We start from the raw sequence: 27,231 nt of genomic DNA, 5'->3' as shown, positions 1-27,231 counted from the left end.
TTTGTATGGAGATTCTGGAGAATTCGGGTACATGAAGGTGCCCAATGAGTTTTGCCTGCTCCATAACTTTCCATTCCTGAACTCTTGAAAGTATATCACTGGCATTATCAGTTACTCATATTTGATTATTTATAAAGGAAAAAAGTACTTAGCAGCATTTTAATTTTCTTTCGTTAGTTTTTATAGTTTCTCTATATATGCTGTATGCCCTGCTCAACTTTATCTTTGTTTAAAAATTCTTATCTGATAAAATTCCTTAGTTGTTACTTTTATTTCTTTTTTATTTTAAATTTTGAATATATTAGCTTTTTAAACTAGTGGGTCACTCTCCCTGCTTTGTTTTGTCATTCATAAATTATTGTTGTAAGTGATTATTACAGTTCAGCTTTTCAGAATCACTTAACCATCACCGTGTTTCATTTTTTTCTGCAAGGAGAAAGGGTAGAGATTGCTGCCCCCGACTCCCATTTTTATCTCTTTGGCCATTACTACTGCCATTTTAGTGTATTTTTATTTAGAGATAGTATTTGTACCTGTGTAGATGAGTTACTTATCACAGTACTGTATTTCCTGGTTTTAGACTCTCAAGTTTTTACAAAAACTAAAAATGTTAATCTTTAGGGATTATTGTTAGCACAGATTTTACAAACTACTAGGATTTAGAAAAGGTACAATTCTTTTTAAGACAAAAATACCTTTTTTTAATAGAGCAATACAGCATCTGGCGGAATGACACGGCGAAATACTTATGTTTGTAGTGAAAGAACCACAGCTGATAGACATTCAGTCATTCAGAATGGCAAAGAAAACAGGTATGAAATTTTATGTTTGTAAATTTGTTTTTCCCAAACGAAGTGAAAACCCATTATTTATGTCTCAATTTTTATCATAAAAATTATAATAATAATGGGATTCTCTAAAGGTAAGTTAAATTTGAATGCTAATATTTAACAAGATACCAGGATTCCAAATTTCTCTCTCTCCAAGAGCTTATCCTCATGACCAAGTATGATCGAAAGGGATGAACTGAATGAAGCAGAAAGATTTTCTAGAAGACATATATGTTAGTAAGCTATAATTTAATAGTAGAACACTGAGTAGGGAAATGATGATTATTTTGTGTACCTTACTAAGTTTTTAATAAAGGCTGGGAGGTGGGTAAGCTAGGACCTGAGGTAGAGAGAGCCCCACTTTTGGAAGATGTGGCCCACACATTGGGGTGGGATAAGTATTAGTACAAAGCTAGAAGTTTGCTGAAAGATCTAGTGGAAACAAAATCTCTACCTTAGAGACACTGGACATAGACCCCAGAAATAAGACATTCCAATCTGATTGAGAGGCAAGCATACATAGAATGAACACGATTTTAAAAACTTATAAAGGAATATATCAATAAGGAGAGTCATATAGTGCAAACAATTTTTTTGAAATTATGAGATCAGAAAATAAGTCAGTAAAATGACATTAGTTAATTACAGAGACCATGAGAAAGAACCAAAAGAAGAGAAAAAAAATAGAAGGAATGGCATTGTTAGGAAATCATTAAATGTAGTTAGTACAGAAGAAATTCTTGAGGGTGGTATGTATTTTACTTCTTTCTTTTTGGAATAGCAGTGTCTAAAATCCAAAGTAATGAGATAAAAGTCAGAGTGAGCAGATAAGATCCTAGAGGAGTGATCCATAAAATAAATTCACATCATCTTTCATTGTTCCCAGCCTCTCTCCTAATTTGAGCATTATATGGTCATGTCGTATCACTATGTCTAGCATCAAATTGTTTTCTTCTTGGGATATTTACTTCTTCAAATTGCATCACAAGGTTTCTGTTTCCTTTAGAGAGAGGTTTAATCACTAACTTCTCTCACAGCCTAAACAGAGTGTACTTTCTTCCTTGATCGTTAAAACCAAACTATTTACTACTTCCCTATTCCTCAGACCATTTAAATTTAATTCAATATGAAGGTAAAAGTTTGTTTTGTAAAATTATGTTTTGACAAATCACTTTCTTCCCTGTTCTCTCTTTTTTTCCTTTTGAGTCTTCTGTGTGTGTTTGTTTTAATGTTGTCTTTTTCCTTATGAGTAAAAACTTAAAAGACTTCATTGGGTTTTGTAGCAGCTGGACTGAGACTTTACTCATGGATAGTTATTGGTATATTTATTTAATAATAGTCTATTCTCTGAAGATTTTCTTTTATGTCAGCTCTATTCTCAAATCTATCCAGTTTCTTCTGCTTCAAAACTGATTTCACAGAAGTTATTGATAGAAGACTTAGAAGTTTCTACTATGTTGTGGATCTCAGTATGTAGGACTGGAAAAATGCTGTTTCTTGACCCTTCTTGCTTTTAGAAACTCTTCTAAATTCCTGAGAAACTATTTTATTAAGCTCCTTTTGAGAATCACATAGTCTGTGATTCTCTAAAGTACAGATTCCACCTTTTTAAGGGTATTTTAGTCAGAGATCTATGGTCCAACCCCACCTTTATGTATGTGTGAGAACAGGTGCATGGATGCATGTGCTCTTCTGATTCTCTTTTCATAAAAGTACTCAGTTCTCTTTGAAGATAAAGAATCCTGTTATTTCTTTAGAATCATTACCTTTCTATGTTCTACTTGCAGACAGCTTTCTCCTTGGGGCACATTCCTCCGTATCATGACCTGGGCCCTATCGTGACTGTTAGCACCACCCATTTACTTTGCTTTGAAAATGTCTTCTTTATGATTATGATGAACAGAAAACGGCCTCAGCACCGACCTCATAGGACAGGAACCATAAAATTTTGATATCTGGATTTTTTGTTTATTTCTTTCTTAAAAAGATAAATAAAAGGGAAATTTTGGAGGGTTTGAAGCCAACTTGTTATAAGTAAAATTACTTTCAGTTAAGGCACTAAATGTAAAGACCACTTTCTCTTCCTTAAAATTGATGCAACAGTATTACTGTCTTTCATTCTTAAATTAGATGCCTTGAGGGCTTCAGGGAAGATGGTGAAGTAGGGCAGGCTGGTTTCATCAGTTCCATAAGGCAACAAGACAGGGGACAGAAAAAATAACCAGGACTGCAGTCTCAGGGAGTGAGTGATGAAAAAAGGTGTTGGCATTTCATGGGAAGGTCCTGGTAGACAGAGATGGTGATAACATCCAGATGGAGAGAGCAGAGTGAGTCTATGTAGCCAAGACCCCACCAGGGGTAGGCAGTGGCACATGGGGCAGTATGGATCTGAGGGAGCAGACCATCCCTCCACTACAGCCTGCCCCCTTCAGCTAAGTGAGGAGACCTTCCCATGCAGCTTTGCAGCTAGCAGCTTCCACGGGGTGTCCAGAGGTGTACCTGTCCACACCCGCTGAGGACTGAGATTGGTCACTCCTCCACCAGGCCCTGGAATAGTCTTCCTGCTGGACGTTGGGATCCACTGCCTGGCTGAGCATTGTGATCAGCTGCCTGGCCCCACATGCTGGGACCAGCCATCCTGCTGTCCCTGCTGGGCACTCCATCTGGCACAGCCAGCCACTGCAGTCAGGAGAGGGGAAGAGGTGGTTCAAGAGCACCATCTGCTGGGAAGAAGCTGGAAATTAATAATCACCCACAAAACCCAGAACTTTCACAGATATATGGAGGTTAAACAACACACTGTTAACTAATTAGTGAATCAAAGGAGAAATTGGTAAATATCTGGAGACGAGTGAAAATACAACATTATCAGAACTTACAGCATGCATCAAGGGCAGTACTCAGAGGGAAATTTATTGCCTTAAATGCCTATATTTAAAGAAACAAGAATGAGCAAAAGTTGAGGATGAGGAAAAAATTGAGGACCTAACTGCTCACCTGGAGAAATTAGAGAAAGAACAGCAAAAGCAAAATCGAAGAAGAGAAGTAACAAAGATTAAAGCAGAAATAAATGAACTGGAGAACAATAAAGCAGTAGAAAGAATCAACAAAACCAGAAGTTGGTTCTTTGAGATAATAAATAAGATCAGTGGACTCCTACCTAGACCAATAAAGAAAAGAGAATGAATGCAAGTAAAATCAGAAATGAGAGGGGGGCCATTACCATATATCCTGAAAAATTTTAAAAACCATGAGCATTTATCATGGACAACTATATGCCAACCAACTAGACCACTTAGATGAAATGGACAAATTCCTAGAAATGAACAAATGACCTATACCAACTTGAACACCAAAAAAAAAAACATGCCTGTGTCTGCGTCTGCATCTGCATCTAAGGTTTCTTCAAAATGTTTCCCCTTTTAAAGGACTCCAGTAAACTAATTAGACCCACCTTGATTAGTTGTTGTGAGGTAGAGTCCTCTTTCATTCTTTTGCATGTGGATATCCACATCTTCCATTTGTTGAAGTTGAGTGGACTTGGAATCCTTGTCAGAAATCATTGGTGTCGATGTGAGGGTCTGTTTCTGAACTTTCAGTTCTATTCCATTAGTCAGAATTATTTATCCTCATGTCAATACCCTGCTGTTTTGACCAGTGTAGCTTTGTAATATGCTTTTAGAGAAATGTGAATCCTCCGATTTTGTTTTTGTTTTTCTAATTGATTTTGATTGTTTGGGGCCTCTTACCCTTCCCGATAAATTGATAATTGTCTTTTCCATTTCTGTAGTGTTGACTGTTGGAATTTTTATTGGGATTGCTTTGAATCTGTCAATCAATCTGGGTAGAATTGACATCGTAATGATATTTAGTCTCCCAATCCATGAACACCGAATGTCCTTCCATTTATTTAGGTCTTCTTTGATTTCTTTTAGCGATGGTTTTTGTAGTTTCCTTTGTATAAGTCCTCTACAGCTTTGGATAACTTTATTCCTAGATATTTGTTTCATTCAGTTGCCATAGTAAATGGAATTTCTTTCTTGATTCCCTCCTCAGATTTCTTATTACTAATATATAGAAACACCACTGATTTTTGCATGTTGATCTTATATTCTTCCTCTTTACTGAACTTATTAGCTCTCGTACCTTTGTTGTAGATTTTTTGGGACTTTGTATATATAGGATCGTGTAATTTGCAAATAGTGAATGTTTTACTTCTTCCTTTCCAATTTGGATGCGTTTTATTTCTTTTTCGTGCCTTTAGAACATAAATTTTCCCATCTCAACCACTCCCAAGGATACCATTCAGTGTGATTAATCACAGTAGCATAATTTTGATACCCTCTCTACCTTGCATTACTAAAACTTTTATTCTCTTCCCAAACAGAACCCTGTACCCATTGGGCATTAATGCTCCATAACCCGTGCCCCCAGCAACCATATTCTAATTTCTTTCTCTGTGTCCTTGCATGCTGTCTGATATTTTCTTTGTATTTACCATGGGTCTCAAATTTAACATCCAGAATGACAGTATCCCTTGCTTAGATACTAATTTAATTTCAATATTATGCTCAGATCATTGTCCTGTACCTCTTTATCCCACCACCTTTGTATAGTTGTCACAAATTACATGTTTATGCATTGTGAATCCAAAACTACTGATTTATCACTACATTTTTTGCATTTGCCTTTTGTATCTAATTGGAAATAAAAGGGAGGGATATAAACCAGGACTACAATAGGAGTGGCATTTATATTTACCCATGGCATTACTCTCATTGGAAATCTTTATTTTTTCCATAGGCCTCCAGTCTATTGTCTATGATCACCTTTCACCTTCAGAGCTCTCTTTAGCATTTCTTATAGGGCCAATCTAGTAGTGACAGAATCTCAGCTTCTGTTTGCCAAGGAAACTATTCATTTTTCTTCCATTTTTGAAAGACCTTTTGCTGGATATGGAATTCTTGATTGGCAACTTTCTGCTTTCAGCATATTAATACATACATATCCCACTTCTTTCTTACCTCCATAGTTTCCCGTGAGAAATTTCTCTTTTATCTTACGGAGGCTCCCTCGTATGTGATATGTTGCTCCTTTCTTTTGGCTTTCAGAATTTTCTTTTTATCTTTGGCATTCAGCAGTTTGATTATAATATGTCATGGAGGAATCTATTTGAGTTGATACTGTTTGGACTTCATTGAGCATTTTGTGTATATTCATAATTTTCACTAAATGTGGGAAGTTTTCAGCCGTTATTTCTTTGAATATTCTCTCTGCACCCTTCTCTATTTTTTCCCTCCTTCTGGGACTCCCACAATGAGTACGTCAGTATGTCTCATGGTGTCCGCAGGTTCCTCAGGCTCTCTTCACTTTTCTTCTGCTGCTCTTCAGGCTGATATATTTCAGTTGTCTTATCTTCAGCGCCACTTCTTCTTCTGCCAACTCCAGTCTGCTGTTGAAACCCTTCAGGCAATTTTTATTTCTGCTGTTGTGCCCTTCAGTTCTATTGGTTCTTTTTAAAAATTTCCATCTCTTTATTGAAATTCTCTTTATGTTCATCTGTTCTTTTCCTGATTTTCTTTAGTTCTTTCTCCATATTTTCATTTAGCTCTTAGAGCATATTTAAGACCTTTTTTTTTTTTCTTTAAGTCTTTGTCTGGTATGTTCTGGGTGACTTTCCTCATTCATGTGTTTTCTTATGCTTTAATTTTTTCCCTTTGTCTGGGCCATTGCTTCCTACTTCTTTATATGCTTTAATCCTTTTTTTTCCGGAAATTTGGACATTTTGATATTTTAATGAGTTATCGCTGCAATTTAGACTATTTAAACTAGTATCCAGATAGTGTTATGACAGGTATGTCCTTAAATGCCAGGAGCTAAGCACAAAAAAATTAAAGATGAAGGAAAGGAAACATTTTTCCCAGTTTTTACAAATTGACCTGTATAACTGTTTTCCCTCATGGCTTATCCATACAATGAGTTTCACAAATCACTCCAGACCAAAGATAGGAGGCCTGCCTCCCTGATTTTTTTCTAATTGTGTGTCTTGTCTTAGGCATGCTCTTGTGTTCCTAGGTTTTCTCCTGTTCACATTGTTCCAGATGTCCTCTCATGCCTAGGAAACAGCTTTCTTGTGGTCCTAGGCACTGCATCGTATGTCCTACAAGCAGGAATTCCTTGTTTCAAGCAGTTTCAGTTTTCTGCTGTCCCACAGTGTTCTCTGGGAAAGCTCAGTGAGCTACCTTCTACATGCAGGGCAAGTTCTGGGCTGACTAGTCCCTCAGGCCATCACCAGACAGATTGGGCCAGACATACCTGCTCCCAGTATTTGCACCAGGATTACTCTGCTCCCTCTAGAACCAGAATCATGAATATGCGTTAGAAGTGTGGACTGGCTCTACTGTGAGCCAGTGAGTTGTAGGGTTGGGACCAAACCAGGGTGCTTTTAAGTAGCCTTTTCTGGATTCAGCACCCATCCTGTTGCAGCAGTCCTTTAACTCTTTCTGCAGCTTTGAGAGAGACGTTTCTGTCAGTTCTTCTTGCTTGTTCAAAAGCTTATGTGAAGGATGAAGCCCTGAGATATCTTACTCTGCCATCGTGACTGGGGCTGACTTTGCAATGATGTTCTAAATCCTGTCCAAAATGTATATTGTTTTTTTTTTCTCCTGACACAGTTGACTTTTAATAGCTAATTTTTCTCTTATTAAAATTGTTTATTTATTATTGTGACTTTTCAACGAATTATAGACGTTTTACCATGTAAAAAATAAAAATCTTAAAGGGTCTACAGGAAATAAAGCATAGATTTTGTTATTTGTAGCTTTTGACACGAGCACGTGTGAAGAGCTTTCTTAGTAAAAATGTCAATTTTTTTCCTTTTTTACAAGTATATGTAATTTATTTTTAATTATACATATATATAATTTTAAAATTCTCTTAACCAACTTAGATCGACAATTCTTTGACATTAAGTACATTGACAATACTGTCTTAACTTTCACCACTATCTGTTTCTGTACTGTGTTTATTGTCCCAAACCAAAACTCACACTCATTTAGCAATAACTCTCCATTTTCCCCCTCACTCCATGCCTGGTAACTACTTTTCTGTTTTCTGTCTCTATGTATTTACATCTCACTGTAATGTCCTTGCATTTATTTACATCTCCTTTCGTTTCCTTTAGAAGTGTTGTATAGTTTTTTGTTGTTGTTTTTTGACATGGGCAGGCTCCAGGAATCAAACCCAGATCTCGGGCATGGCAAGTGAGAACTCTGCCGCTGAATCACCATTACCCATGCTTTATCGTTTTTAATGTACACATCTTTCACCTCCTCGGTTATATTTATTCCTACCTAATTTATTCTTTTGGATACTGTTGTAAATGGAATTGTTCTTCCTTGATTTCCTTTTCAGGTTGTTCATTTATGGTGTATAGAAACCCAGTTGACTTCAGGGTGTTTTCTTATCTCTTGCAAGTTTGCTGAATTAGTTTGCTGGTTTTAGTAGATTTCTTGTGGATTCATTGTTTGTTCATTTGTTTTTTAATATACAGTATCATGTCATCTGCAAATAGGAATAATTTGACTTCTTCCTTTCTAATTTGGATGCCTTTTATATCTCTTGCCTGATTGCATAGTTAGAACTTCTAGTATAGTGTTGATTAACTGTGGTAACAGCAGGTATCCTTCTCTTGTTACTTGCCTTAGGGGAGTTCAGTTTTTGAACATTGAAAATTATATTTGAGTTTTTCATAAAAGCCCTTTATCATATTGAAAAAAAAACCCTTCTATTCTTAAAAAAAAAAAGTTGTTGCAAACATCAACTTTGCTATAGTAGTGAGCTATGATACTATTTTCAAATTTTTTATTTTAGGAATTTATTTTATCTGTTTTACTATAACTACCTATGGTTTCGGTAACCTTTTGTTGTTGTTGTTGTTGTTCTAAAATGTAACATGTATACAAAGAAAAGAAAGAAAAAGGTAGTAATTTTCAGTGCGCCCCTCAGCAAGCGGCTACAGCACAATTCCCAGAGTTCGTCATGGGCTACCATGCCCTCATCTCAGATTTTCTTTCTACGTGCTCCAAAGCGCTGGCGGCTTCTTCTTCGTTTCTAAAGGTAATTTAGAATACATGGCTGACCATTTTTATCTTTAAGGGCTTTAAATATTTAAATATGCCATCTCATGGTTTCTGAGGAGAAATCCATTGTTCATCTTAACTGGAGATCCTTTATGCATGACAAGTCGTTTCTCTCTTGCTACTTCCAAAATCCTCTCATTGTCTTTGGATTTCTTTTTTGGGGGCGGATGCATGGCCCAGGAATTGAACCCCAGTCTCCTGCATGGAAGATGAGTGTTCTACCACTGAACCCATCTGTCTTCGGATTTTATCAGTTTTCCTTTAATGTGTGTTGGTGTAGATCTGTTACAAGATATCCTGCTTGGATTTCATTGAAGTTCTTGAATGTATATATTTGTCTCTTTCACTGAATTGGGGAAATTTTCTTTTGTTATTTCATCAAATAATTTATTTCCCATTTCTCTGTTTCACATCCTTCTTGGACTCCAATGGTGCATATGTTGATTCCCTTGGTGGTGCCTTATAGGTCCTTGGTTCCTCACACTAAATCACTTCAATAGTCTTATCTTTAAATTTCCTGAACCTTTCTTTCTCTTATTCAAGCCTGCTGTTGAATCCATCTAATGAGCTTTTTGTTTCAGTTGCTCTACTTTGCAGGTCCCAATTTTTGCTTGGTTCCTTTTTATAATTTCTATCTCTATCATGTTCATTTTCCTAATTTTCTTTAGATCTTTGTATATGGATTCTTTAACTGATTGAACATATTTAAGACAGTTTGTTTAAAATATTTGACGAATATTTGTAGTTATGAATTTCAGGGATGGTTTTAGGCAAAATCTTTTTCTTGTAAATAGGTCATACCTTCCCGTTTCTTTGTGTTTTTTAAAAACTGGACGTTTTAAGTATTATGCCATTATAACTGTGGAAATACTTCTCCCACTCCTCTGGGACTTTTTGCTGTTGTTGAGGGCTGAAGCCCTCAATTTGTGACTTCTTCAAATTAATTTTACTCCCAAAGGAGAACTGGAAAGAAAAAAGCGTTTAAAGAAAAAAGAAATGGTACTCCCTCTTTAAGACTCCTCTGCTGGTCTCCGCTGAGACAGTTGCTACCATCGGAATAAGTCCCCCAGCCATTCAGAGTATCTGATCAAAACCAACGATCAGCAATCAGACCAAAGTCCATCAGCATGGACTTTGGAGGACTAGGTCTTTATAGCCCACACCAGTACCAGCAAGGTGTGCTGTGAGCCCAGACTGCCACCCCCCTGCTGCCTGCCATATAACTGGATAATTAGAGATGATGGCCACTGCCTGGAAGGTGAAATTCACTGATAATTACAGTAGTTTTCCTTGATGTTGTATCATGTTCCACTAGACTCCAGAGTTTCAAAGTAGTTAATTCATACAGTTTCTGCCAGTTCAGTAGTTTTGTAGTTGTTTAGTGAAAGGACTGATTCCTGGAGCTTCCTTTTCTGCTGCCTTCCCACATTTCTCTCCAAGAATGTAATTTTTTTTTCCAACAATGTCATTTTAATAGCAGACATTCTGAAGTCGAACCTACTTTCTACTATAATTTTCATGATGTAATTATTCTGCCTTCTTCTGATTTCAGTCTCTGAAAATTGCCCAATTCCAGCATTGACTTTATAGTCAATATGAACCAGGCATGAGAGGGTTTGTTTATGTCTTCACTTATATGGCTATCCAAATCATGTAATTTTATAGTGAGTCTTAAACCACTTAGTGTGTTCTCTTACATGGTAGATGCACAATCAGCATTAACTTTCATCATTAATAATGAACTCCTCAGACTTGAATGTGATGGATTTTGTTAGTTTATACTGAATATATCTAAACCTTTGAGTTATGTTAACCCTCATAATATGTAAATGTACACCTTGTCTTTCCTTTTTCATAGGCTTTTAGATATCTATGGGAGCATTTGAAATGTATTTATTTGATTGCCCCCAAAGAAGTGCATGATGCTTTTATAATAAAAAACAACAGAATCTTTTCAAACATGTTTAGGTGTTGAGTATAGTACGTGAAATTTCAAAATTGTGACATGGCTTCATTACTTTATCCACTTACCTACTTGTCCTGCATGAAGCCAAGGTGTTGAGGGGAGGAGGTTTGGTCATACTTAACACATTTGTCTTTCAGGTTATATATATATATATTTTTTTAACATGGGCAGGCACCGGGAATCGAACCCGGGTCCTCTGGCATGGCAGGCAAGCGTTCTTGCCTGTTGAGCCACCGTGGCCCGCCCTCAGGTTATATTTTTATTCTGCCTTTGCCCGATCCATGAGTGTGCTTTTAATTAACAATCAGAACATTTTGTATTAAAATGTCCTGGTATGGGCAGGCCACGGTGGCTTAGCAGGTAAGAATGCTTGCCTGCCATGCGTGAGGACCCGGGTTCGATTCCCGGTGCCGTGCCCATGTTAAAAAAAAAAAAAAATTTTAAAAATGTCCTGATATGGTATAGATGTCATAATGGAACAAATTGAAAGTACCTGTTCTTTAGGAACCGCAACTGGATTAGCATTAAAAATAAAAGGTAATCAGATAGAAATAGAAAGCAGTTGGAAAATAAATAGGAACTTAATTAACTGCATGCAATTTCTTAAGAAAAGCTTCACTATTTCTATAAAATAAGATTTGAAAGAATGCTTCTTTCTTTGACGGAGAACTACTGAAAGTATAATTAAGCTATTGCTTTGCTTGGGTAGATTGTTGTGGGCTTAGACTATGAAGTAAAGCTCTCCATTTTCACAGTTTTCTGGGGTGGGGGCAACATTGACCAATTTATCACTAAAAGCAACTTGATGAACTTTAGAATGCAGCTTGTGATGGTGGGGCTATTGGTTGTAAATAGAAGTTTTGTGAATTCATGTTTGAAATTTAGCAGACATTTATTGAGTCGTTTACTGTCTCCTTAATGAAGATGCTAGGCCTGCTGTGGAAGTAAGAAAGCAAATATATTTTGTTGTTATTTTTTAAAAATTCTTAATTTGATAAGAAATAAATTTCTGAAGCAATAATCCATTTTTTTAATTGCTGTTAGAATTACTATGTAGAATGTTCTCATTGACTAGTTTATAATGAAAATATGGATATACATTTTCCTTCTAGAAAGGTCTCTAACTTCAAATGAGGCTCATTTTTTGCTGAAAGTATCTATCCAAACAATCTTGCTATACTTATGTGCCTGCATGTCTTTCCTACACTGTCGAGCCAGCACTGTGCCTCATGAGAAACAGATTCAGCCTGCTTTACGCTCTGTACCCAGCATAAAACCTTTCCTTCTGCAGAGTCCTTCCTTATCCAAGGTCTGTGGGACCATTTTTATTCTCCAGAGAAAGAAGAAAAAAGTAAACCCTCCTACCCTGCCCATTCTCTTCCTGAGTTTCTTGATGTAGCCATTGATTAGTAGCTCCTTATTTGGGCAAGGAAATGTCAGTGACTGGGCAGGGTGATGAAGTAGGTTGATCCTTGCTTGACCTGCCTGAAAGATGATAGAGCACAGAAGCTGGTTGTATCTGTCTGAAACGTACAAAACAAAGATACACGTGTGTCTGTGTCTGTGTGCGTAGATCTGTGTTACAGGTGACAGGAAACCTAGTCCAAGCTGCTTCCCTAAGCAAGAGCATCTGCTAGTTCTCATAACTAAAAAAGTCCAGGGCAGAGTCAGGGCCATCTCATCATTCAGCGTCTTACATTGTTATTCTAGTATTGGGCTCTGGAAAGCCTCAGACTTAATATCAACCTACATTCAGCTCTGCACAAATAAAAGGTCTAGAATCATCTCATTGGCCCTTGTTGATCTGGCTCTGGGCACATGCCAGTCTCAGAACCTCTCACTAGCCAAGTGGCTGGATAAAACCTGGGGCAGAGACAACATCCTCTGAAGCCCAGAGATTTAGAGTTGGGGAATGGTTCCCTCCAAGCAAAATCCAAGTGCTGTTCCATTGGAAAAGAATGACTACTGAGTGGCAAAAGCAATGAGATTAAATATAGTTTTGTATGTAGAAGGCATTTTTTTCCAGTTCTTCCTTGACTATATTAGAGCACCTCTCCCAAGGCAGAGAGCAAAGACCTGTCTCCCTCATTTGAAGCTCTCAGAATTCCAGTGGCTTATTTCATTAACTTTTTCAATAAGAAAACATTTGTTGAGCGCCTGCTCTGAGGCTTGTGCTAATGTGGGGGCTGAGCCTTTGGGGAGCTCAGGTTGGGAAGAGTCTCTGAAGTGCAATGTGATTTGCAGGGGTCAGTACATGAACCACAAATCCAGGAAGAAATGAGTTGACTTTCCATAAGAGGGTGCGCTGAGAAAGGCTTCATGGAGGGGATGACCTCTGAATCAAATTCTGAAGAGTGGATAGAAACACCAGGTCTGCTGGTAGGGAGAATAGCACCTTGGACTTGGTGTATAACCAAGGGCCCACAAGTTGTCAGAAGGGGCTATAAGTTGAGTTCCAGGAGAAGAAGAACAGACATAAAGGCTGGAGAAAGGGTAGGGATCAGAGTGGATGCCTGAGGATAAGTGCCAGGAATGCTGAGGTAAGAAGTTGAACTCTATCCTGAAGATTCCATGAGCTTCTGCAATGGTATAAGCAAGATAAGTGACAGGGTCAGATTTGTATGCTGGGTAGGTTGAGATGTGAGAGTGAAGGCGGAGAGACCAGTGAAGAAAGGTCCTGATGAGTGGGCTTGCAAGTGCAACAAGACTGTACACCCGAAGTTGTTGGGGGTGGAGGTAGAGAAGGTAGGTAGACGAGAGCTCTCAGGCAGCTGAAGCTAGCAGCATGTCACAGCCAGCAGAAATGGGGAAGGAGGGAGAGAAAGAACTTGATGGTTTCCAGGTTTGAGAGGATTTCAGCAGAATGACTAGAAGACTGTGATCAGAATTCTGAAGCCCCAGGTCTCCTTAGTTTTAATTCCTTAAGGGATAGAAACTTCCTCTTTGTAATTTTAAGTATATGGTAATCAAGCAGGAATTTAGGGAAAATGTGGCATTGGTGAAAGGCACATAGTTATGTCTGTAGCTGTCTGTACCACACTTGTAGCCACTTCTGTCACTCACTTTGTTTCTGTCTATAAACATTTAATTTGCTCTCTGTTAGTTTTCTCATCCTGACAAAAAGAGGTTCTCTTACCCTCTTTAGGAATTTTGACTAAGCTATGTTGCTGATAATAATTTAGGATACTTTGATATGTAACAACTGCAATCAGTATACCCATAATTTTATTAACTCATTGAAGAAAGGTTGAAAACACGGTATGCTCATATTACATATTCAGTTTACTACTTGGGTGGACACGGAGACATCTCTATTTTGGGATAGGGTTTGTTTTATGTATAGCTTGAAAGATATCAGTCTTCTTATATGAGCAAATACTCAAACATGGAAGGTGTTATTTTCTTCTCTTTAAGATCATAAAGTCTTTAAATTACTGTTCAACAACTACAAGTTAGCTGCTCCAGAATCCCCAAAACAGGTTTAAGAGATTTTTGTTCTTCAACAGAAAATGAGGTGGTTTGGGGAGGAAGATATGTGCTTTAAGTTGCAGGTTGCTCTTTTGGTCACTGGTCCATCATACTGTTGTTTCTGCCTCTACCTGAACCCAAACCCCCTCCCAGCCTGACAGAAATGTTCGCTTACGCAGCTAGCCCTGCCTCAGTTTGTACCACATCTTCTACCTGTATTCGGCTGAGACATCAGAAGTCGATGTCCATGTCAGCCTCTGGGCACCCCAAGATGATGTTACCTCCAATAGACAGTGAAGGAGATAACTTCAAGGCTATGTAAGAACAATGCACATTCCTTGTGAAACTAATATGTTCCCACTGCTTTATAATTTGTGCTGTCCATTTTGTAGTTCCAAGATTTTGTTACAGTTGTCTATAAGGTGTCCTTCATGTGATTTTAATTTAGAATATTCTGTTTCATGATGTCCTTGGTTGTGTATGTGTGTGTACACATACTTTTGCCTACTGCAAAGAGTATAAGAAATTCTGTCTCCCCTCCAGGTTGCTTTCAGCATGTGGAGTTTTATAGTACTTAAACCTTTAGTGTGCTTCTAAATCTTTTTAGTTGCCAATTCTTCAGTTACACCTGCATATGCTTCATTTCTTTTATAGTGGCAAGGTTCTCTGCATGTAAGCAATTTGAGAGGGAAGCATAGGGGAAAACTTGAGTTAGCCATTTTTTTAACCTAGAATGTCCCTGCATTAATCTTGCTTTTGAAAATATGTATGGACTATTCCCTTAAAATCCATGAGACTTTGTTTCATTATATACTATTCCTTTGGTACCCTTTCCCATGTAACTTACCTTTCATTCTTGAGTCCTGTAAAGTACCCCTTGGATCTGGATTTATTATAACTGACTTTATCCCTGTATATAAAAGGTATATTGTGATTGTAAATTTTTGTGTGTTGTGTTTGCCATGAAGCTGGGATTTTGTAAACAGAGATGTAAATGTATGTTATTTTCTGATCTCACAGCACTGTTCCTGATCAGAGAACTCCAGTTGCTTCAACACACAGTATTAGCAGTGCAGCTACCCCTGATCGAATCCGCTTCCCACGAGGAACTGCCAGTCGTAGCACTTTTCATGGCCAGCCCCGGGAGCGGCGAACTGCAACATATAATGGTCCACCTGCCTCACCCAGCCTATCCCATGAAGCTACACCATTGTCCCAGACACGAAGCCGTGGCTCCACTAATCTTTTTAGTAAATTAACTTCAAAACTAACACGGAGGTAAGTGCCAAGTGATGCAGTTTGTTTTAGAGTGAGACACATAGAGAAAGGAAAAATGTTTTCTCTGTTTTATAAAGCCACTGCCCAGATGTTTTTCATTTTACCTTTTACTCATGTTTTTATAGTTAATAGGTCTTGAATAGTTATTTCTATCATTTCACTTTATACCTTAAAACCTTTTAGAACAGAAATTACAGATCTCAGTCTTTTCACAACATTTGGGAGTTTTTTGTTACTTTTAAATTATAATTCCTTTTGATCACATATATATCTACATTGTACTGAGGTTTAGCACAACTCCCGATGTGCTGTCAGCAGAGTGTAGACAGTGAGAGGCTTGCTCAAAAAGTAATCACTGAGGAAAATGATCTGTACAGTGTAGTTAGCCCTTGAAAGGTAAAAGAAAGAAAGATTTCTTTATCTCTGGCTCCATTGTCCTGAAGCCTTGAAATTGTTGTAGCTTTTTCAATAAATTATTTTAAGATCAAAAGTTGGGAAGCATAGTTTTGGAGATGAAACTCTTGGTTTATTTTCAGAAAGACATAGAGTATCTTGTGCATGAAATGCTTCAAGTGTTCAATAAGCTGTCATTTCAACTATAGGCTAAATACCACTTTTCAATATCCTTAATTCTTTAAGTGATTTTATTTTATACTAGATCATTCATCTAAAACTTAGGCAAGTCACATTAAACTATCTTCCCCCAGATGATCTAATTGTTAGAATTTTGGAGACCAGCTTAGGGCAGATTTCTGGTACCCAAAAGCATTGAGTGTGCTTAACGGCCTCAGAAGGTTTCCAGCCATCCTTTTCTTCTCTTCTAGCCCCTTTACTAAGACCCCCCATTCCAGAATTGCAGAATGATCGGAAGGGACTTGGCAGTTTTGGAGCACTCATTTAGGACCAACTAGAGACGGTGACTTCACTCCAGTAGGAGTCTGGGGACTCCTCCAAATAGTCATTTCCGGGCCATCTCATGGCCTGTCCCAGGCCTCCCTGTCCCCAGCCTCCTTCCTCAGGACTGAACCCAAACATAATCCACCTCTGAAACTTGGTTGGTAGAAGATGGAGCCAGTGTTCTTCACCCCTGAGTTTGCCCACCATCGGCAGGGGGGTTCTCCTGTGACTCCCCAGCATAGAGGGCACATGCAGTTATCAGGTTCAGCACAGTTGGCCTCCTGCCTATGTTCTTTGGTCTACAATGGGACCAAAGAACATGTTCTTGTTGCTCTTTAAATAAAGGCTTGCACATAATTGAAATCCTGGAATTTGTTGTCTCCTTTGCTTTCTTTTTTGGTCAATTATCATTGATAAAAAATATCAGCTGCCATTTATTGAATGCTTACTATGTACGCATATGCACACATGTAGGCATGCCCACACATATTCACAAATTCTGTATTTGCAGGTTCACCTGTTGCTAAAATTTATTTATAACCCCAGAATCAATATTTGCGCTACTTCTGTGCGTGTTCACAGATATCCACAGAAGAACAGAAAATCTCAGTTGCCCAATACACACAATCCTATCTGAGATTGGACAAATATTCTGCCTTGTTGTTTCAGCTCTCTTATTGGAAATGTGTCCTTTTCGTGGTATATTTGGTATCATGTTTTTCACATTTTTGTGCTTTGTATTGGTGATTATGCTTTCTAAAATAACCCCCAGCGTGGAGGTGTGGTTTAGTGTTTCCAAGTGCAGGAGGACTGTGATGTACCTTATGCAGTAAAAAGGCATGTTAGGGAAGCATGATTCAGGCATGAGTTACAGCCCTGTTGGCTGTGATCTCAGCGTTAATGAGTCAGCGTATATACTGAATCAGGTATCTTTATGCAGAAACACATAGAAAACAAGTTTGATGAAAATGTGGAAGCCAGAGGCTCACAAGACCCTAAACCTCTGTTTCCCCTAGGGGCAATGGTTCAGTGTTCACTAATTCATTATCTGTGACAACTTTATAGAATATAACTATTGCGAATAATGAGAATCGAATTTTTACCTGTGGGTGTGTGCACGGTTTTGTCTTCACAATCTACCTGGTGGAGTGGCTGTTATCACCATTGCATAGTTGAAAAGACTAAGAATTAGGTGCCAAGAGGTTAAGGAACATGTTCGAGATCCTGCCCCTATAAAGTGGTTGATCTGGGTCTTTCTGACTCCAAAAAGGGCCCTTGAAGCCACTGCACCATGCTCCCCCTAGAAAAGTCATTGAAGTAGTGTTGTGGACATGAGTCCTTTTCCCTCATTTTCTAACTACATTTATTTTATGTATTTCAGTTGAAATTGGAGGCCAAGGTTTCTTGTTCAAAAAACCTAGGGTCTTATTTTTACGATTTCCAGGCAGGACTGCCCCAATTTATTGCAGAAAGGTAGTCTTCATGTTTGTTAAAGTTTTCAAACCAAGGTCTGGAGTTTTCCTTGGTTCAGAATTTCAATTATAGGCAGTTCTTTGTTAAAGACGATTAAAATCCTTGCTGCTACAATCTTTGCTATCCTCCCTTCAGTAGTAATTTTAAGACGTAAACTTGCATGCCTGAAAGGCTGTGTTGATCATGCTGAGATGCTGCAAGGGAGGGAGGGACTGGCATCAGGAAATGAGTGCCCTGACCCCGCACTGCCCTGGGTGCTGTGCAGCCAGTGAGGCCCTGTCCGCTGCCCTTGGATGCCCCATGCCCTGTAGGGAGTACAGCTAGGCCCAGATGCAGTTCAGGGAGCCCTCCAATTTATCTACGTGGCCCTAAGCTAAGTACTAAGGCCTCAGTCCTGTAGTGTCCTCCTCTTTCTGTCTCCAGGACTTCCTGAGAGGAGGAATTAGGATAAACAGTCCTATAATACATGGCCAATAACTCTTTTCCCAAGAGAGTAAATTAAGAATTGAAAATATATTTTAAAGACCTTTTTAATCTTTTTTCAACTAAGGTAATCTTTTGAGTACTACCATTCTATATTTACATAGTGTTCAGTTATTTACAACATGTTTTCGCATGCGTGATCTTAATACATATTACTTTGCTGTGTACCACTTTTTATATAATTTTCAACTGGTTAGCAGTTATTCAGATTAGTTGACACCTTTTAAAAATTGGTCAGTTAACAGGTAAAGCAGTGTCAGCAGGGTAAATTTATTTTTAATCTATGAATTCTTTAATTCAGTCAGTCATCAGCAAATATATATATTGCATGCTTACTGTGTCCAGTTCAAGAACTGGACCTGAGAAATACTGAGGTGAAAACTTAGAAATATAAAGGTTGTAAAGCATGGCCTGCACGTGCCCAAGGAAGCTGGCACAGCATGGTCATAGAAACTTGATTCATATTTTGAAATGTCTTTTGTCAGATTCTATTCAGGACAACCTAATCATACCTTTAATTTTTTTTTTTTAAAGACCGTTAGTCACTCTTTGTAATACAGTTCTTTCAGTTTATTACATAAAGCATAAAAATAACATGCACACTATCTTGTCATTAACTTTCATTTTGAGATTAAAACATTTGAAAAATCAACTTCAGTTTAAACCCCAGTTACTTATTTTTTTCCTTATAAAACAACATGTAATATTACCATAAAAAACATGCATTTAATGTTTAAAACATCTTCCTGAAATAAATAATGAGCCTCTTAATGGGTAAACATTTCATAATGAAATTTATAATGTTTATGTACAAGAAGATGAGGTTTTAGTCCATGAGATTCTAAATTTAAGTAATGTTATTTCTTACTGTCATATTACAATTGATTTAAGGCATTGTTTTAAATTAAATTTAATTTTTTTTGCAAGGGCAGGTTCGGAAATCGAACATGGGTCTTAGCATGGCAGGGAAGAAGTCAGCCTACTGAGCCACTGTGGCCTGCCCTAAGTCATTTCTTTTAACTCAAGATATTGACTTTTATTATCTTAGAGTATATCTACTTCAAGAAGACGTTAAATCAATTTTATTACCCTTCGTGTAGTATCAATATTTGTGGCTAATTTTTTTCTTATGAGTACACATTTTTTTACACGAATAAAAAGATCACATACTCAGTTATAATAAATTTATTTGTTTCAACAAGTGTTGCCTTTCCATGGTTCATTAGCCAGAAGAGGGGCCCTATTTTGTTGTTTTCTTTCTCTATATAATTGACATTCTATTTAATTTGCACAAGTCATTTTTGTTAATTTTTTTTTTTTTGGCTTAATTTCTTTTAGAAACATGTCATTCAGGTTTATCAAAAGGTATGATTTATATATACACATTTTTTTGCAATCCTTTCCCTCCCCCCCCAAATGGCTCCTGCAATTAACATCAGGTTTGGCTTTCTAGCCTTGTTGTTTTCTTAAAAACTAAACTTTCTGCTGAGAACTAAATACTTACTTCTTTAAAAAAAAAACTGAAGAGAAATGAATTAACTCTGTCAGACATTTTAGAGGGACGGTGGCACCCATGTAACGAGGCCTACGCATGCTCTGTGCATTTTCTTTCTTTGGTAGAATTATTTAGCATCCAAATAATTCTGTCTTGGTACTAATAACACTTAGCATGCTCCTGTTTGAAGAATGAAATGTTCAGTAACAGTGATGTACAATTAATGATTAGCCACAAGCAGGCAAAAGGTAAGTGGTACTTATATTCATCGTCATTTTGATTTCACTGAGGATTGAATTAGCAAAAGGCCTTAAAAATGACAGGAAAATTAGATAACATTCTGATACTGGCAACAAGCATACATTTCACATCTATGGCCTCATTTGGTTTGAGTTTTTCAAAAATTAAGATGTGGGCAGCTGCATAGTAAAAATGTTTTAATATTTCAGAGAGTTAAAGAGTAAATAATAAAAGTATTCTACCTAAAAGCCACTTTTTTCATCAAACAAAAAAGCAGGTCTCATTATTTTTACTTAGCCCATTGTAAATTATTTGTAATCAATGTTTTTTTTTACTCTGACAGTCAAGGAACCAAAAATATTGCTCACTGTCTTGGAATTCACCCTTCTGAGATAGAATGTTTCCACTCAGGACCCATTGGGCCCTGGCCCCTCAGCTCTCTTTAGAAGGCCAGGCTGTTGCTCTACACATTTATGAAACCACAGGGTCACTGAAAACTTTCCTAGCCTGAGCTTGTTCTCAGAGACTGTGGGACAATATTTTCTTTCTCTTAGAAATTCTACTGTAAGACTATTTTTTAAAAATTGCTCTTCCCAGTTGCCAGATTTCTCTTTGAACAGAGAACTTGGTAATCGAATGTAGAATTGAACTGGTAGTCCTATTTGCTTTTAATTGGAAGCCCTTTCAAACGTAGGAAGTGGTTGCAAAGTCCAAGGGACTCCAGGCTCATGCCAGGAGTGTGCCCACTTGGGAGGGATGCCGGCGCGTGCAGAAGCCTGTGTGCAGCTGGCTCTGGCCAAGCAGCGGGAAGAGTTCTAATAAGTTCCACAGGTGACCAGAAAGCCATTTAAATGTGTTCACTTTATGATGTTTGTGTGTTTTTCTGTGGGTAGTCATGTACTGGTATGTAAGATTTCTTTTCTATTTCCCACTCTCTTTTCTTGTACCTTCTTTTCGATGAGGCTTCCAACTGAATATGAGAGGAACGGGAGATATGAGGGCTCAAGGTGAGGGAAATGACTTTTATTTTAAATATTTTATAAGTATTTATCTTGTTTCTGTGGCAGAGGCCATCCTGTTTTCTGAATGTTTGGCATCACTGCTACTCAGGGTAGGATTGCTTAGTGAAGCATGTCTTTATGGAATGTAACAAGGGCACTGCAGTTTAGAAAGCAGAAGTGCATTGGCTGCCTTGCCTCCTCCTAATGTGCATCAGCCCACAAGGCCATGCCACTCCTTTCGCAGCCACAGGAGGGCGCATGCGTGCTGTGGCCAACCTCTTAAGACTCCCAGACCAGACCATAGCACCGCGCTTTGCAGATGGTGTCTGGATGGCTTCCAGCCTTCCTGCCCAGGGAGTTAGGGCCCAAAGTGAGCTTTGTGAATCAGCAGGAGCACTGATAGAAAGAAGCCTTTGGCCCATCACTGATGCCTGGCATGGTTCAAGGAGTAAAAGCAAAATATTTGCTAGAATGTTCAGATTTTAAATTAGCTTTTTTTTTAAGAATGATTATTATAATTGAATGTTTTACTTTTAAATTTTATGTAGCTGTTATTGCAAGGGTTTGTGGGGTCACCAGAGAGGCTTTAGGATGCCATGTTCTGGATCTCTTCCCCTGATGCCTGTTGTCACACCAGTTGCCGCCATGTTGTTTCATTTCCTTCTTATCCTGCTTGCTCTCTTGCTAGTGTGAGCCCTGATCATGTTCCTTTCTGAATGAACGTTCAACTCATCCAGCACCCATTGCCTGGCAAATCACATCCATTCAAGGGCCTGCATGCTGTGATGCAAATGGCTTCAACAACCCCAGCTTCCACTATCCTGGTTATACTGAGTGTAGGAAAAAAGCATCCAGGCTCCATTCACATCCCAGTTCTACTGCCTCTGAGCCTGAGCAGGATCTCTCCCATCCTCAGTTTGTTTTCCTGTCCTAACAGGAAGGTAATACTAGGACCTGCCTCCTGGTGTTATGATGATCAGGCAGGAGGGTACAAATAAAGCCCTGGTGCTAGGCCTCCAGGCAAGTGCTCAGTGAGTGCTAGCTGCTGTCACCCAGACGATGCTGTCCCCAATTCCTGTGAATCTGTGTACTGCATTGTGCCCCTGAATTCCTCCTGTGCTTACCCTCCTCGCTCTTGGTAACTGTATTCCCTCTGCTCAAAACAAAACAAAAACTCTGTTTTTGTTGAAAGCCCATGAGCTCTTCCTAATACTTTTTCAGATGCCAATAGCACCACCAGCCACAGGAAGCCACTTCCTCATTGCCCTGCTCTCCTGTGATCCTCTAGTGTACTACTCCTAACTTTCCTGTTCTTCCCCTGTTTCCTTCTCGACCCCACCTCAGTTCTGAGAGCTTCTGTCATTTCTATAACCCACTCCTAGTGTCTCACAGTATTTATACATAGGCAGTTTCTAATCACTTTTGATGGATGTGAACCAAAGTAAATATTCTAGCAGGTAGGCGACAGGGATTGCTATGTGCATAGGGAAACCTATGGCCCCCCCTCAGCTCTGGGTGGATTTGCCATAGGATTAAGTGTGTGTGTGTTTAATGCACGAGAGTGTTAGGTGCTCACATTCTTCGTTAAGGCATCCAGGTTCACACATGACAGTGCAAATAATGGTTTGGGACAATAATGATTACTATTACATAATGAGTAGATGCTGTGTTCTTGGAGCTCCCAAGAGACATGAGACAGGAACACTGACCACTGACTTGTGAGTATTGAAACCACTGCTTGTACTTTGTGAACCTATTCCCAAAGCAGTCAAGCTGGGTCATTGCAGTCCTCAGAGAACAGCTAAGATTGAACATTGCAGTTTTCTTTCTATTTCAGTAGTAAGATAATATCATCCCAGAATTGTCTTTAAACTGAAATTGAAAGTTCAAATTAGAAAAAAATGGAGAGAAAGCAAACAATTAGGATGAATGAAGGTGCCTGAAAGAAGAACCTGTCCCCACACTTGGTGGTGCAGTCAGCATCTAGGGCCCTCCCATGTATAACTCCAACCAAGCTATTGACAGGGCAAGTGTTCTTAAAACATGCATATTGAACTGCCTGTTATCCTGAATAGTAGTTACAATAGAGGTTCTAGGGAGTTGAATTAAAAAGGAAAATTGTGGTAGAAGGAAAAATGAATTGTGGGCATCCAGAGCAGGAGGCTGGTCTAATGACACTCTTCCTATCTGAGCTGTTCATGTGTGGTTTATGATTCAGGCGGTTGGGAGATGGAGTGGGGTCAGTGTATATTCTTCCTAGTGAAGGAACAAGTTACTAAATGTGAGTCTGCAGGGAGAATAGGAAAGTCGGTTATTAGATGTGCTGTATTGAAGATATTGGTTGTTGCACTGTCTCAAGTAGAAAAGGTTGATTTTCCTGCACAATTAAAACTAAAAATGCTACTGTTCATTTCAGTCGCAATGTATCTGCTGAGCAAAAGGATGAAAACAAAGAAGCAAAACCTCGTTCCCTGCGCTTTACCTGGAGCATGAAAACCACTAGTTCCATGGATCCCAATGACATGATGCGGGAAATTCGCAAAGTCTTGGATGCCAATAACTGTGACTACGAACAGAGAGAGCGTTTCTTGCTCTTCTGTGTCCATGGCGATGGGCATGCAGAAAACCTCGTGCAGTGGGAGATGGAGGTGTGCAAACTGCCAAGACTGTCTCTGAATGGGGTCCGGTTTAAACGGATATCAGGGACGTCCATAGCTTTCAAAAATATTGCTTCCAAAATTGCCAATGACTTAAAGCTGTAATCCAGTAATTATGGTGTAAATTAAGTAGCAATTCAAAGTGTTTTCCTGAACCCCGGTGGAAATGTATAGAATAATATTTAGGCAATAAAGTTTGCATCTTCTAAACCATGATATTGAAGTATGAGAATGAGCGCACACCTGGGAGCGAAAGCTGGCCTTTTTTCTATAAATGCACTACGTTAAAGCTGTGTGACACGTGTACCCTCTATCTTCCTTCCCCTGCCCTGAGAGTCCGCATGTGGCCCCGTCTCAATGACCCACCTCCTAGCTGTGTGAGGTGGGCAGTGTGCGCGTGACGCACTGTTTGCGGGAGCCACAGCCAGAGTTACTGGTACCTCTATGGGAGATCATTTGGTGCTAAAATATTGAAATTGCCAAGGGGGAGAATATTGAATGACTAAGAATTAACGTTAAGACTAGTTGATGATAACAGGTTTACAGTTCATGCCTATGATTTTGTGTTTGTTGTTTGAGTTGTTTGGGTTTTTTTAGTGCAAAGGTTTAAATTTATAGTTGTGAACATTGCCTTTGTGTGTTTTTCTAGTAGATGCACAAGATAATTAAAAATTCACTTTTTCTCAGTAAAGTCTTGCATTGTCTCCTAATGCTGTATTTAAGTCTCAGATGAAGGCAATCACTAAAACTGTCTGTTTTTCTCTGTCACCAAGTTGAACAAAAGCAAATGGAAAGTGTATGAAGGCCTGATGCCACTTTGTCCTTAGCACAGATCACAACGTTTTTTAATTACTAGCATCTTTTTTCCTCAAAGGCAATAAAAAGAGAAGATGGCTCTCCTGTTGACTGGAGAAGGCAGGGACTGGGATGGCTGGCAGCTGAGGCCTCTGGAGCTCCGGCGGGCCCTCTGTGTGGAGAAACACCAGGTCTTGACGGTTCTGGGTTTGTTCTCCATCAAGTATGTAATTTTCCTCTCTTGTTTTCTTGTGATTCAATACATGAATCAGACCTACAGCTTTTCCGCGTGAGATTATGACTTCATCGAAGAGTTTGACACTTGAATCACATGGGGAAATTGTCACGTTGATTGGTATGCTGTTTTGGGTAATGGGCTTTTTTTGTTCAAAGTGTAGCAGTCTGGACAGGACAGACACTCATTCACTCAACAGGGATCCCTGCCGACTCTAGCAGGATGGCAGTCAGTATGCAGTGATCAGTAAGTAAGTTACCTAGTATGGAAGAAGATGGTTAATGCCATGAAAAACATCACGGAGCAAGCTAAGGGGTGCCAGGGGGCTTGGATATTTGCAGGTTGCCATGTTTAATAGGGGGATGGGTGGGTTGGGGGCACTGGAACCAAGAACTGGCTGTGAAGAAAGCAGCCTGCAGACCTGTGGAGAAGGGCATCCACAGAGGCCCAGGCCCAGGGCCTGTCTGTGGGCCTGGGGCAGAAGGAATTGGAGGAGATGCAGCTCACAGAGCCTTGTAGGGCATTACAAAGGTTTGTGTTTACTCGAGAGATGCCGAGCTGGGTTGGGAGGTGGTTTGAACAAAAGATTGGCATGCCCTCAGTTAGGTTTTCAGATGATTGCTCTGGCAGCTGTGTTGAGAATTGATTATAGGGGTTGTGGGGTGGGGGGTGTCAAGGAGAAGCGAAGAAAGCCCTTTGGAGGTTGTTGGCAGTAACACAGGCAAGAGAGGATGCTGGCTCAGACAAAGGTGGGTACAGTGTGGACAGCGGTTGGATTCTGAACATGCTTTGAAAATAAAGTAAATTGCATTTACACTTGAATTGGATGTGGGGTGAGCAGAAAAGAGACGAGCCAGACACAACTTTACAAATTTTGGCCGGAGCAGCAGGACAGATGGAATTGCTGTCAGTTGAAATGGGGAAGATTGCTGATGGAGAAGTCTGGGGGGTGGAAGGGAAGTAAATCAGGAGGTTGGGTTTGAAACTGTTGAGTTTGAAGTGCCTCTAGACACTAAATAGAGACCACACATGGGCAAGTCAGATAGATAAGCCGGGAGGTGCTTGAGGCTGAGACTGGGGGAGACAGGATGTCTCATCAGTTGGATGGTTCATATTTAAAGCTGTGAGGCAGTAGGCTCGCCAGAGGAGAGGAGGTGATTAGGGCTGGGCCGTGGAAGCACCACATGAAGAGATCGGAAAGAAGAGGGGGAACTGGCAGAAGAGCAGTGAGGAAGGAGGGGCACAGGCAGGTGTAGTGCTCCTGGAGCCATGACCAAAAGTGTCAAGGAGCATAACAGGACTGCAGGTTGAATGTTGAATGCAGATGGGCTATTTTCCCTTTGACCTAAGAGTGAAGCACATCATTTTCACCTTAGTGTATCAAAACTACTGTATTAAAATAATAAATCCCCTTCCTACCTCACCCCCCCTTTCACTGGAGGTTTTCAGTACCTTTTCAAGACCCACTTCGTTTCACTCAGAGTTTCTGTAATGAGCTTAGTGTGTAGAGCAGCTAGCAGAGATTGTACTCGCCCTAGCCTTTATGTCTGGTGCAAGCTGTTTTTACACCCCATTAAAACATTGCAAAACCAACCAGACCGGGAGAAGCCAAATATCTTTCCATCTGTGTGCACGTGGGCCTCTTGCTCACTCCTTGACAGTGCTGCCCCTGCCCCTTCTGCTTGGAAGGGGTTGACTGGGAGCCAGAGGGGAAGACTGACCTGCTATAAATTGCTTCCTCCACAAGGTAGATGCTTAGGAGCTGTGTGGTGAAATTCATGGTTTTGAGGCTTGGCTTGTTAACATTCTTACCCCAGAAATTCACTCGTGCCAGGTACCTGTGCATAATTACCCTGCAGTAGTTTGCAGAAATGAATCAGAGCCTAGCCACGCAAAGATTTGGCAGCCTACTATTTCCTTTTTATCTTTATACCTGGGACACATTTTGAATTGTTTTTATGTATTTATGTTTGAAAGATCAAATTGAATACTAGGAGGTAAGCTCTTTTAAGAGAAATTAAAAGATGAACCAACCACACTTTTTAATAAGTTACTCATCAATTGAGAAAGAGGTGTGTCTGTAAGACACAGAGGTGTTCTGAGTTGTGTATATTTTAGAGGCTACTTTACTAATTGCTGTTGATTTGACTTGAGTGGTGACACTGATCTTATTAACTTTAAATAAAAGCCTCCTCCATTACTAATGGCCCATGCCCTTACCTTTAAATCAGCATTCTCAGATGTCATTTTTATTCTGCATATGATAACGTTT

General features: G+C 39.2%; 1 protein-coding gene across 8 annotated transcripts in view; it reads left to right on the top strand.

The window, feature by feature from the left end:
• The window catches only part of LOC143656369 (MAP/microtubule affinity-regulating kinase 3), a 124,914-nt gene extending 100,772 nt beyond the window's left edge, over positions 1 to 24,142 (top strand). For 3 of the 8 annotated variants that reach the window (XM_077128448.1, XM_077128453.1, XM_077128451.1), the window contains exons 14-18: positions 709 to 812; positions 15,426 to 15,683; positions 19,875 to 19,901; positions 21,234 to 21,278; positions 23,689 to 24,142. In XM_077128448.1, coding sequence (XP_076984563.1) covers positions 709 to 812; positions 15,426 to 15,683; positions 19,875 to 19,901; positions 21,234 to 21,278; positions 23,689 to 24,034 — 780 coding nt within the window. In that variant the 3' untranslated portion in view covers positions 24,035 to 24,142. Of the gene's footprint in view, positions 1 to 708; positions 813 to 14,558; positions 14,724 to 15,425; positions 15,684 to 16,507; positions 16,944 to 19,874; positions 19,902 to 21,233; positions 21,279 to 23,688 lie in introns of those variants that run through there. The other 5 variants (XM_077128455.1, XM_077128449.1, XM_077128450.1 and 2 more) reach the window with 5 other exon arrangements.
• Positions 24,143 to 27,231: the final 3,089 nt, after the last annotated feature.

This window comes from Tamandua tetradactyla, chromosome 14 (genome assembly GCF_023851605.1).
Source record: "Tamandua tetradactyla isolate mTamTet1 chromosome 14, mTamTet1.pri, whole genome shotgun sequence".
In the NCBI taxonomy this organism is placed as follows: Eukaryota; Metazoa; Chordata; class Mammalia; order Pilosa; family Myrmecophagidae; genus Tamandua; species Tamandua tetradactyla.
The sequence above is the reverse complement of the archived record's forward strand: the minus strand, read 5'-3'. Positions and strand labels throughout refer to the sequence as shown.